The following is a 14274-nucleotide window of genomic DNA, read 5'->3' as shown; positions in this document are numbered from 1 at the left end:
AATCAATCGTGTTTGATGGGTGCACTGTTGCCCCATGTACAGTTCCATCAATGCCAGAACTCCAGCTGCACTACTATATCTATTGGTTTATATCCTATACACTTCATACTGTGACTACACCTCCATACAGTACAAGATGGGGAGAATGATCCTACAACAAACTTTCTCATATAGGAACATGAGTGTTTCAGAGATTCTATGCTGATTATTTGTTTGTTTATTGTTTAATGTCACACAATGAAATGTAAAAGTTCTCATTTTGAGAGAAGTCTGGAAATAATCCAGTCCAGACCAGACAAATCCAGATACTGATAACTAAGCATTATTGGCATACAATAACAGGAATGAATCAAATCTGTCATCATCATCATCATCATCATCATCATCATCATCATCATCATCATCATCACCACCACCACCACCACCATCATCATCACCATCACCATCATCATCATTATCATCATCATCATCAAGACCAAACTCACCGTCCCCTGTCGTCTTCAGCATTATCAAAAAATGATCTTGTATTCCGATTATGAAGTAAGTGTGAATATCCACCCAGACCCTGATGGAGAACACAAAAGTGTGCTTCACACGTAGTCATCATTAATTAATACCAGTGCCTTGAGCATGTACTAGTTGCGTGAATATGTGCGCTATTTAAATATCCTATAATAATAATCATTAATTGAAGCTGTACTTTGATCATTTGTGTGATGACAATCCCATGAAACCATCCCACTCAGTCACGTTCTATGTCACAAAAAGAACAAAAACAAAACAAACACAACATGATATTTGTTTTTTCTCTTTGGGCCAGTAGGGTAGCCTAGTGGTTAAAGCACTCACTCGTCATGCCAAAGACCCGCATGGGTACAATATGTGAAGCCCATTTCTGGTGTCAACCGCCATGAAATTGCTGGAATATTACTAAAAGCGGCGTAAAACTAAACTCACTCATTCACATTTACCCACTGATGCTCAATCAGTCATTTGAAATCTATTTGCTGGCATCCTGTACATCATCTAGCCTGGACCAGACAACCCAGTGATTGGTCTACCTATCCACATTGTCAGTGTACATTGACAAACAGTCCTCATCCATCAAGTAACCTCAGACAACAAGCACTGGGTTGCTGGGGACGTATTCCAGAACAAGGGCTCGATTTAACAGGGGCCAACCTACTTGCACCAGGTGCAACCTAAGATAGAAACCTAGTTGCAACATAGTGTGTTAAAACGTCAGAGGTTTCAGTGCACATAAACATATTTCCATGATGTAGTACCTATGAAACCATAGCAACACAGAGACACAGCTGATCCCTGTTTACAAGAGCTGTCATAACCGAAACGTGTATATGAATAGCAATATTTCAGTGCCCTAGCTATTCAAAGTTTAGAAGAAAAATGAGCAGACATATTCATGCTTATAATGTTAGATTTATTGTTGATTTATTTCTCAAAAATTGACTTGCACCTTGTGCAAGTTAGACTCATAACTAGGTTGCACTTTGTAATATTGCGTTGCACCAGTGCAAGTAACAAAGCACTAAATTGAGCCCTGACAACTCCTGTGTAGCATTATGTAAGAGATTATTATGAATTACTATAAACTGTGCACTCAGCAATATTCTAGCTATATGGCGGCAGTCTGTAAATAATCATGTCTGGACCAGACAATCCAGTGATCAACAGCATGAGCATCAATCTACGCAACTGGGATACGATGACATTGTCAACCAAGTCAGCAAGCCTGACCACCTGATCCCATTAGTCTCCTCTTACGACAAGCATGGTTTACTGAAAACCAAATCTATTCACAACACAAGACATATTATATAACACTTTAATATGTGACATACTAAAATGCATAGAGATCTGAAGAGCAGCTTTCAAATTATATGCTGCAAACAATGGAGGCGTTCAGTATTCAGGCAACACATCATATCCTGGTCGACTCAGCCAATAGGGCTGCAGAGAACAAACACCAGCCAGACAGGGGGTGATACAAAATATATCACATGCCTTTGACATTAATGTCCATCCATGACTCAGTTAGCTTGAAACAATGTGTCAAGGGTCGGTGTCTATTTCCTGACATACAATCGTTTATTTCAACAACTACCTTCAGGAACTGTCTATTTAGGGACAGCAACAGCAACAAAACAAAAATTTGAAATGTTAACATGCTTAAACAAACATTTCACCACAGCTAAAACATGATGTATGTCTATACTCTGTGGTTACTACTGCAGGCTGTGTCATAAATGTTTGAGCCTACTTGCCCAGATATGGTTCTTAAGAACATATACAATAGATCTCAGTGTTATTGTATAAATTGTTATTTCAGGAGATTTGTGAGGGGATCAAACTTCATTCTGTTCATAATACCTCTCATTAGGGGTGGGTATTGCAGAGAATTTTCATATTGCAATATATTGCATGAAGTATTTTTAAACAAAAACTACTTATAATTGAGTTAAGTCTTGATTTATAGAGCAAAAACACAACAAAATCACTTGGCTTGATTAAGCTTTAATAACAACTTTTAATCATGATAAAATAAAAATGTGAATAATATTTGGCACAAATGAAACAAGGACATATCCAAAGATTTCCGAGTGTTACGAAGTTTTCCGAATGCAAGTCAAAATACCGGTTTTCGATCAGCGTATCGCAATACGTATCGTTTTCATGTCTGAACCGGTAAATACCGGTAAACCGGTTATATTGAGCAGCCCTACCTCTCATATACATGGATATCAGAAACATATTCATTTTCAGCCTATATAGATGGAATATTGTTGTGTGCAGCGTTAAACAGCAAACAAGCAAAACAAAACAAAATTGAGGGGGAAAAGTAAAATTTCGCGAAAATATTTCCAGAAAACCATAAAACACTCTACAGCACTCATCTCTGATTTCATGGAAATGGCTAGTAGAGAATAGTATGACCCACAACAAGATTGAAAAGAAAGGGATGGAGGAGATACCAGACTTTCAAACAATGTTTTGTCAAAGAACAACGATATGTGAAGGCACAGGCAAGAAAGGTACCATGGTGTTTTTGGGGTAATAATGCAAAAGAAGACCATGTAAATTATTGCGTATCAGTAGATTATCAAAACTGTAATTCCGTAATTAAATATCATTTCTCCTTTCATTCATTTATTGTCAGAATGTTCTGTCATCCGATGGTTTCCAATGCAGTGAACATTTCGTGTCTGTCTGCCAGCGCGAGCGGGAGAAGTGATGTACCATGTTTTCGGGTTACTCGTTATAGCTCGGGGTCACGACCTTGTATGGAAGCCCAGGTGATGCATTCTTCTCCCAAGAAGTCAACAAATACAACGTGGCATTTTAATAAAAAGTCAAGCAAACTGGTCATTTTTTCTTGATGATATGAGTGTGTTTTTTATAAAACTTGTTAAAAATAAACATATTTACAGGTATGTTATTCAATCATGTGCACACTCATTCTTCTTGTCTGCCATGGCAGGGACAATAAACATGATATAACACATCTTGTCTGCGCAGTACAGTGACATCGCAGCAGTATTTTAAATGAGCCAAGTGGTCACAAGCCGAGACGATTTCTGCACTACGGAAAAAAAAATATGCAAGAGATGACCAATTCGGTCTTCCATAGTTTTTTTATTCGGCCACATTCCATTAGAGTCACGTGATGTTTATGCGTGGCTTTTCACTATAGCAGACGATGGTCCGCTTGACAAGTTACGAGCTTTATTTCAAAAGTTACGATCACATTTATGAAGGTTCTGAGAGTGCATTACGTCACAACTTACGTGAAAGCTGGATATTTCAAACATTTTGTGTCCTGGTTGTCACAGAAGCTTCTGCACTGGAGACGGTGTTTACAGGGGGCGCTGTCATCTCCCTGTACTCGAGAAATTACGGGAAAAAGACATACCCCGAAAACATGGTTCCCCCGAAAACATGGTACGGCATGGTACATCAACATATTGTCAGCTGTTGATGCAGATTTGTGCAGAATGTACAGAACTGTTGCATTTCGTGGTGTTTCTCAATACCTTCTACTTTGACAAACTTCTAACTGAAAAGGTATACATGAAATGTAGGATTTAGACCTGGTTGTCTCATAATGACAAACATCTGGCTTGAAGTATGCTCCCTTCCCTCCTTCCCCCCCCAACCCACTCCTCCCTTCATTCACCCATCCATCAACTAGTCTAATGCTTAAAGTTAAATGTTCACAAAACCCTTCAAGAAAGAGTATAAAAATATCATGTGTTATCATCTTTATTGTTTTAAAAAGAACTGTTTTACACAAGTAAACAAGTGTCAAATTGGATTGTGATTTGTTTATGAGTTTACTTCCTTCTAAAACATACATTCCTCCAAAACTGGGAGTAGGTAAACAACATTTGTGAAGCAGGTGCCCCCTGTAAACCCAGTAGCTAACACAATACAAGTGACCCAGAAATAACGTCCCACTCAGTGCTCAACCTCTATGAAAGATTGCAGGAATGTCAGGTTTTTACGTCACAAAAATGTCTACATTCTGCTGCATTCTAACACAACAGTTAACATCTGTGTGGTGATAACATTTTGAAAAAAGTCACAAAACTCTACAGACTATCTTCAGTCACTGGTAACAGCAGATTGATGCTCAATTATCACTGACGAACTTAAAACATATGTGTCCCCTTAAGCAGCTGATTTTGTGTTTACCCAGCAATAAATGGGTACCTGGTAGGATTACATGTTAAAGTGACTATTAACCTCCTAGAACCTCACAGGGTTGTCTGTTGTCCATGAAGCTGAGAAAATTAGAGACAAAAATACAGATGAACCGACTGGAACAGTGCACTTTGAGCATGATATCTACCCAGTAGTTTTAGGAAAATGCAATAGAAACAAAAAAGTAGTAGTAGTAGTAGTCATCGTCGTCGTCGGCATCATTGTCGGCATCATTGTCGGCATCATTGTCGGTATTATAGATAATAGACAATTTATGACCTGCATATGGGGCAAAAAATAATCTAAAAACAATTTTATTGTAAGTTTACATTTTTGGCCCATAAAAACATTAGGGTTTTATTTTTTGAGCGGGGAAAATTAATTTTTATTTTTTTCTTATTCTGGAAAATACACGGCAGGCGGATCTGTAAAACAAGAAATAAAATTGGTCTGGCCTTGAATATATGTTCATCAACTTTGAAATCACTGGCTGATCTATGTAATATTTTCCAAACTAGAGTTTCATGTTTCAGCTTGGCTAGTCATGCATACATCTCCTTGTACCACTAGCTGGGACAATGGACTACGCTCTGCCGCATGAACTGTTTATCAAACTTACAGTAACCTCAAGTCCCATTATAATTATCTAGGTGAGTCATCTGTACAATCAAAATGTATGAAACTTCTGAATGGAATATTAACTTCATTCAGTTTCTCCAGAATGACATGATTTATGGAACTGTACTGGGCACTATAAGTAAAGCTGTCGAGAATAGGCGAAAGATGTAACAGTTCAACATTCTGTGACCAAGCTACACAGAGCCACATTAAAAGAGTCTATGTTAGTTTGTTATTTAACACTTAATGTTATTAAAGTAATATTCTAGCTACATGACAGGTCTGCATGACGCCCATACATCGGAGGTCTGTAAATAATCGAGTCTGGACCAAGCAAACCAATGGCGGACATCAAGCGCATGGATTTCCACAATTGGGATACGATGACATGTGTCAACCAAATCAGCGACCCTGACCACCCGATTCCTTTAGCACCTCTTATGATAAGCATGGGTTTCATGAACATATTACAGACCACACTCACAGTCTGCTTGTAGGGCTGCGCAATATAATCGGTTTACCGGTATTTACCGGTTCAGACATGAAAACGATACGTATTGCGATACGCTCATCGAAAACCGGTATTTTGACATGCATTCGGAAAACTTCGTAACACTCAGAAATCTTCGGATATTTCGTTTTTTTAATTGTTCTTTTCCCTGTTTCATTAGTGCCAAATGTTACTTACATTTTTATTTTGTCATGATTAAAAGTTTTATAAACGGTTAATCAATCATAGTGATTTTGTTGTGTTTTTGCTTTATAATCAAGCATTAACTCGATTATAAGTAATTTTTGTTAAAAAAAATAATCCTTGCAATATATTGCAATACATATCGCAATATATGCTTCCGCATCGCAATATATCGCAATATGAAAATTCTCTGCAATACCCACCCCTATCTGCTTGTAAACTTAGGTTGCACGGTTCAATTTGTACCTGCACCAGAGCAGCCTCGACAATGGGAATGTACACTGTGTATGTACCCTGGGTTAAAGGCCACAGTTTCATTAATTACTGAATCAGTTGTCGAAAGCAGTGGTTATTCCTGTACAGCCACCATCACCCTATGTAGCAGCCTAGCTGTCTAAACCCAAGTTAATCTGCTGAACTAACAAATCCACATGAACATAGGCTTTATTCACCAAGCACACCTCACCTTTTTCATGCTGCAGAATAATGTCATAATGCCTGTGAGCTGTCCTTGTTTGTGTCAACAGAAGAAGTAGTGCTCATTATCAGCTGATTAAACCATCACGCTTCATTACATACTCACCAATGTCGATCAAATATTTATGAGCTTAATCAACTTAAGGCATTATATCTGATTACACACTTGATTTAACTCATCAACCCTGCTGAGAGGTATGTACAGCCTGCTCACTGAATGTACCACTTAAGATGAAGTATCCAATGTATCTGTAACCCAGTACCACTTAAGATTAAGTATCCACTGTATCTGTAACCCAGTACCACTTAAGATTAAGTATCTACTGTATCTGTAACCCAGTACCACTTAAGATCAAGTATCCACTGTATCTGTAACCCAGTACCACTTAAGATGAAGTATCCACTGTATCTGTAACCCAGTACCACTTAAGATGAAGTATCCACTGTATCTGTAACCCAGTACCACTTAAGATGAAGTGTCCACTGTATCTGTAACCCAGTACCACTTAAGATGAAGTATCCACTGTATCTGTAACCCAGTACCACTTAAGATGAAGTATCCACTGTATCTGTAACCCAGGATTCTGCATACTAAGTGATAAATGTATACAGCTGGAGCAGAGCATTGCATATGAATGTGAGAAATGTATTAACATACCATCTGTGAAATACTGAATACGCCTTCATGTCAAACCTATTGTTTTATCAGGGTGCGATTCTTTCAAATGCATTGTAGATCCTGATATTATTCCCTTAGACCACTGTTAGACCACTGTTAGACCACTGTTATACCAATGTTATTACTGTTACACCAATGTTATACCCCTGTTAAACCAGTTATATAACTGCAGTGTTCATTATTATTCGAGTGTTATGTAATTTACATCACTGCAATCATTCTGACACAATGTTTATGTCATTGAAACCTGTGTGTTATAGGTTATATTATCTCACCCTGTCATATATCACTGTAACATGTTTGTTATGTTACTTACACCACTGCAGCCCATCCGTTAAGAGAGTTACATCACTGCAATGTTGTAACCAGTTATGTCATATATGTAATTGTAATCTGATATCACTTCTACCATAATTATTAAAGCTTCCCATCAATACACATCAACAGCCAGTATAGCATCCCAACATAATCACAACACAATCATGGGGGGTGGGGTAGCCTAGTGATTAAAGTGTTCACTCGTCGTGCCAAGACCTGGGTTCGATTCCCTACATGGGCTCAATGTGTGAAGCCCATTTCTGGTGTACCCTGCCATGGTATTGCTGGAATATTGCTAAAAGCGGCGAAAAATATACTCACTCACTCACAACATCATATCACCACATCATATACTTCACCACTACCCACAATACAACCTCCATCATGTCAAGGCAGTGGACCGCAGACATGGCCTACATGTCCCGCGTATCGTGTGGTGCTGTCACATGCCATGTGTTAAATAAAGGTGTTATACAATGGGACACCCATCAGCTATCTACTCCACCTATCTCTATACAACAGCCCTGACACCTCCAGAAAAGGGATGTCACCTACAAGCTGTCAAGCATAAAGATGCTTGCTCTTTTTTCTGTATATTTGAGTTGCATTGATTTCACTGGTTAAGCAGAGATGACTGACTCAGTGAATAAGTGAGTGAGTGAGTGAGCAGCAGGGTCACTTTGAGTAAATATTCCAACATCCCTGCTGGGGGCAACAAGAATGGGAACAAACATCAGAATCTTCAGTCTAACGAGCAAACACTTTAACCACAAGGCTAGATTAAGGTGCACAGATATACACTGTAAAACCTGCTGAGTCAGCCAATTAAAACATAAGCAGACAGGCTATACACCAGCTTGACCAGATGCAGCAAAGACTTCAGAATATTATTAAACCAAATACAATACTGGGGCCAATTCACACCAAATCCATTAACAACTTATATTGATTTGAAAAAATCAACTTTATGTCCTTAAAGCATTTATTTCTTACAGGTAAACAATAATATTTCATGGAAGCATACAACTGTATAACTTTATTGATTTTGTAAAAATTGTAATATCCATCACGCCGAAGACCCGGGTTCGAATCCCCACATGGGCACAACGTGTGAAGCCCATTTTTCTGGTGTCCCCCACCGTGATGTTGCTGGAATATTGCTAAAAGCGGTGTAAAACCCAACTCAGTCAGTCAGTGTAATATCCACATTTTAGGATATAGATTATTAGGAAGGAATATCAGAATATCAGCAGGATTCACTCCAGGGTGATGTGAACATTGTGGATTAGGTAGACTAACATATAGTCTCTGAAATGAACATATTTTACAGAAGAAAAAAAACAGTTCCTAAATTATAATCATAAAATATAATAAAAAGGAGCCCAGATACTTTCTTCATTGTGGAAATCTAGACTTGCCACATAATCTAGACTTGCATGGGCTTTCTTGTATATATTTTTCTGTATGACAGACTATGTATTAGGCCACTTGTACCACTACAACCAATACCAGGTTTATTGTAATAGACCACTGAGACACCATGCTGCAATCCCCACACAGTCGCAGCATGACTCAAATAGTCCTTGTTTATACCATTGTAGCCATTTTTAAAAATATATTGGTATGACCGGTCAGGAATGAACCTCTGGGTGGACACTCCATCCACTACACCAATGGTACTCCAGATCAAGGGTATGGTATGAAAAGTATCACCTTGTCAACACACCCAGGGCACTATAACATTTCGTAACACCCACTCAGTCCCTAGCCTAGGCTTTCTTAATGAATATAACTACATGCATCATCATGGAACTTGGCATGCAGGGGTGGAAATAACCCATTGCCCGATGCCCGAGTCCAGTGTTTTTTTCTGTCGGGCAAGCAAATTTGTATATCACACTGTACCGGTGTCCACTTGATATTCCAATGTTAATTATGTTGTTTATTTAAAAAATCAACAAGAAAATGGCCAGTATAGTAGAAAAATTATCAGGGCAAGTGATTTTACATGTGCCACTGTACCGAGTACACTAGCAATTTTAAAGTTATTTCCACCCCTGGCATGTCGGGAATCTGATTCAGTCAGATTCAATACTGGAACGTACAGCTCAGGCTAGAGAAGTTATAAGTGCGTGAGTGAGTTTGGTTTTACAGTTAAATGTTGGAGTAAAGGCACTAACGATGACGTGTCACAGTAGATGAGTGAGTGAGTCGGGTTTTACGCCACTTTTAGCAATATTCAAGCAATAACACACCAGAAATGGGCTTCACACATTGTACCCAAGTGGGGAATCGAACCTGGGTCTTCGGTAAGAAGAATGCTTTAACCTCTAGGCTACCCCACCTTAACAGAGAAGTTATGAGTGAGTGAGTGAAATGCTGCATTACTAAAGAATGTGGAGGGAAGCTGACATTCCATAGACTTTGGTGATGAAATCCATGCATGGATATGTAGCTGTGTCAGCTGACATACAAGGGAGTCTTAACTGGTGTGACAATGGAATTCAAACCTGCTGATTATCACAATAAAGGGAGATAATCACATTGTAAAAACACCATGTCACTTGAGGACCAGAGCAGTGCCATTGTAAAACAGGGAAGGCATCAAGCATCCATCAAATATTCATGAGACCATGTACATTACTGGCTGTATCATGGATTCTATCTGTTATCATTTACTTTGTACAGGTTATTTAGGTCCAACTATGTTGAAGCACAAAAAATAGGTAACATGTGTAACATTGACTTTATACCCTGCTCTTCAAGGTTGTTTTGTACAATACTACAATAACATATCATGAATCACATCACATGTGTAGCATTGACTTTATACCCCGCTCTTCTAGGTTGTTTTGTACAATACTACAATAACATATCATGTATCACACCACATGTGTAGCATTGACTTTATACCCTGCTCTTCAAGGTTGTTTTGTACAATACTACAATAACATATCATGAATCACACCACATGTGTAGCATTGACTTTATACCCTGCTCTTCAAGGTTGTTTTGTACAATACTACAATAACATATCATGAATCACACCACATGTGTAGCATTGACTTTATACCCTGTACAATACTACAATAACATATCATGAATCACACCACATGTGTAGCATTGACTTTATACCCTGCTCTTCAAGGTTGTTTTGTACAATACTACAATAACATATCATGTATCACACCACATGTGTAGCATTGACTTTATACCCTGCTCTTCAAGGTTGTTTTGTACAATACTACAATAACATATCATGAATCACACCACATGTGTAGCATTGACTTTATACCCCGCTCTTCAAGGTTGTTTTGTACAATACTACAATAACATATCATGAATCACACCACATGTGTAGCATTGACTTTATACCCTGCTCTTCAAGGTTGAATAATAACATTACCATACTTACTGATTCTACTCAAAGGGCGTTAAGGACCACCTGGTACATCCCTATTATGACAGATTAACTATGGTAATACGTATTAAAAAATCATATGACACAATCCTTAACTTTTTAGTGCAGTATACAAGTGATATTTCATCATAAGAGGATTACATGCAAACATATGCCCAATGTCTGCACATGTGGCTGTGACAGCACCTCACACCCACCTTCCCATTAACTAATTGGTAACCAACAAAACTCTAACTAATATTACTTCCAAATAAAACATCAGCTGTTTCAAACTCACTCATTGATAATGCACTTCAAAGCAATTCATCTGGGCCATACCAACATGTCCAAGATATTTTTATGGATTAAACTTCTTGTTTAATTTCTCTCACGACGTTTCGAGACCATTCCAGGTCCTTTCATCAGGTGAACTGGCAGTTAGGACTATGACGTCGTCACTATGACGTCATAACTGAGTTATGACGTCACAATGCAAGTGACATCACAGTACACTAGGGAGAGTACTGTATAAGTGAGTTTGAAGAGTTAATTACATAATGATGAAAATTCATGCTAAATAATAGAGTTGAAAGTTGAATTGTCAATACACAACAACTGCTAATTACACAAAGGTTACCAAAAAGAATAGTAGACTCGTTTTTTCTTTTATCTAAAGTTCATCAAAAGTTAATCAAGAGGTCCCACGCACTTGGCAGGTATACACCTTGATCACGATTAATTGCTGGTTTATGTCTCCTTATCTCGACAGCTTCCTGTAGTTTTCTCCGACGCCAGTGGTTGTTATTTCTCGAAATCACCCTAATATCATTCCACATGATAACATGACTTGGGTTATTTGCCTTGTGCTTCGATATAGCTGACTTATCATTTTGTTTGCATACTGATGACTTGTGTTCAGCAACCCGGGTGTTAATGGCCCGGGTGTTAACCTTTGTGTAATTAGCAGTTGTTGTGTATTGACAATTCAACTTTCAACTCTATTATTTAGCATGAATTTTCATCATTATGTAATTAACTCTTCAAACTCACTTATACAGTACTCTCCCTAGTGTACTGTGATGTCACTTGCATTGTGACGTCATAACTCAGTTATGACGTCATAGTGACGACGTCATAGTCCTAACTGCCAGTTCACCTGATGAAAGGACCTGGAATGGTCTCGAAACGTCGTGAGAGAAATTAAAAAAGAAGTTTAATCCATAAAAATATCTTGGACATCAATGTACAACTTCTAAATGCCACTGAAAGACATCATACCAACATGGTTTGCCTTGGGGTATATATGTCTGTCTTAACGAGCAAAACCTCGCGACGCGTTAACCACTCCTGTGAAAACATGTTGTGTTAATAGCTCTGTGAAATTTCCTATCTTTCTGAATGGGCTAGCAACTTTTTTCTAAAACTAAAGTCTATGTTTTCTTGAGAAACATTGTGTTAAAGAGAAAACTCCTAATTTCTTAAAGTGCATGAGATTGTCAAGAATGTGGTGTTTATTTGTATTGAATGAACATAGGTGGAGTTAATATAGGGCGTGTGATATCCTTCCTGAATCAGATTTCACATTTTATAAAACAGGTTGTGAAACACGTAGCCACACCTCAACCATGTACACATTAAAATATCTCAGAGAACATTGCAATGACTGCTCTGTAATCTCTCCCAGTTTTATATAAGACTAAATCTGATTTGTAGTCTACGGTTGTCTCTACAAAAAAATAATGCCAAGCCTTAGGCTGTACTTTCAGAACATACAGCATGTCATTACCTTACACCATATAACCTTGTAGAGTAAAAGCAACAATCCAAGCTGTTCCAGTGAGTTAACATAGGCAGATATTGTCATTAACATACCAGTAATGTTTTAAAAAATGTTACATTGTAGTCTTAATTGGAAAACAATATTTTTATACTTAGTAATCATAGTTCTTGTATTAGGTAACAGCTTTAAAGCAGAAATACGTCCTTATTTATTAAAACATTCTCATTGTCTTGGATGAGGGAGCATCAGTTTATTATTAATCAGATAGCTCTAAATCAATATAAATTTGAATTCAGATGGGTTCACTAACTGTAACTCGCAATTGCAGTGAATGTTGCTATCATATGTTCTATTTGAATCAGATCAGAATATTTAGAAAATTTCGTTCACATATGCGTCTGGCACAATTGCGTTAACCTGACACAAAGTGATGAAAGTACTTATATACCACTACCAGATACAGAGTCGTTATGGGGGTGTATATATTTGGTATTTCGACAAGTTCTGAGTCAGGTTGGCAATAAATTGTCCCATATGTCAAAGTTGATGACAGCAACTGACTGTCACAACATCGGTCAACTCGCCGGCTGATGATCCAGTGATTACTTACGAAAGAGCGAGTTCTCACTGCACTTCCAAATATAAACATTTACAAATTATACAAACCGAGCCGTCGTGTTAATACACATTTGTTGCCATTTATGTACCCTACACAATCAAACCAACTGAACCGACATTAAGATGGAAAACACGAAGACTGTCTGAAGTCGAGCATCTTGAGAAAGTAAACCCGACCCAAGCGCAATGATCCGTGACTAGACAGCTCGTTGTCACCGGTGTAGAAGTGACACGCTTGCAAAACAGTAATTATCGCTGAAATGGTTGCAAAACTTACGTGACAGTCTTTGAGGGTGAATGGAAACTGCCATAACTGCTTCTGTAAAATCCGTATCCCAAAATCTGTCACAAACTTGACCAGTACAGTCCTATACTGACAGCACGCTGCGAGAGAGTCAATACCAAGTTATTAATAGCTGTCACGTGACTTTACCTGCCCGGCGAGGTGTTGTGCACGGGACGTGCTGGGTCGGACGATGTGGGTATTTGAGGTAGATACACACAGGTTAAGTTTAGTAGCCTTGACACACGGAATAGTGCTGAGTTCCGTGTTGATGTGTCTGTGTGTTAGATGAGAGATACAGCTATTCGACGACGTCGCGTGTATGTAGAAGTTCACTGGAACCCCCTGCGTGAGGTGGAGATGAGTTGGACATGTTTCAGCACGGTGACGCAACGTTGCTGATCTTTCTGTGCGTTCAAGGTTTTTCTCCACAAGTTTTCTTTGAAATATACCACGTCCACGTTACTCCACGCTGCGTCCTAAAGGTTGAAAGCAAGCTGCAGTAATACCTTTTTGTCCAGCTGTTTTCCTGTTCGTTATTAAAACCTATAATACAGGACACCTTTAGGTTTTACAAATGTTATGAATTATTTCTGGAAAGAAAAAAACTCTTTATTATTCATTATCACTCCACGTAGTACGTTGTTCCATTAAATATTGTTTGATGACGTAAATAAAATATTGA

At 38.3% G+C, this 14274-nt stretch overlaps 1 protein-coding gene across 1 annotated transcript in view; it reads right to left on the bottom strand.

Annotated features, from left to right (window-relative positions):
- The window catches only part of LOC124283970 (1-phosphatidylinositol 4,5-bisphosphate phosphodiesterase eta-1-like), a 97737-nt gene extending 84001 nt beyond the window's left edge, over positions 1-13736 (bottom strand). The window contains exon 1 of the mRNA XM_046720022.1: positions 13584-13736. Coding sequence (XP_046575978.1) covers positions 13584-13617 — 34 coding nt within the window. The 5' untranslated portion in view covers positions 13618-13736. The remainder of the gene's footprint in view (positions 1-13583) is intronic.
- Positions 13737-14274: the final 538 nt, after the last annotated feature.

Source organism: Haliotis rubra, unplaced genomic scaffold (genome assembly GCF_003918875.1).
Source record: "Haliotis rubra isolate DU_JTF1 unplaced genomic scaffold, ASM391887v1 Scf326, whole genome shotgun sequence".
Classification (NCBI taxonomy): domain Eukaryota; kingdom Metazoa; phylum Mollusca; class Gastropoda; order Lepetellida; family Haliotidae; genus Haliotis; species Haliotis rubra.
The sequence above is the reverse complement of the archived record's forward strand: the minus strand, read 5'-3'. Positions and strand labels throughout refer to the sequence as shown.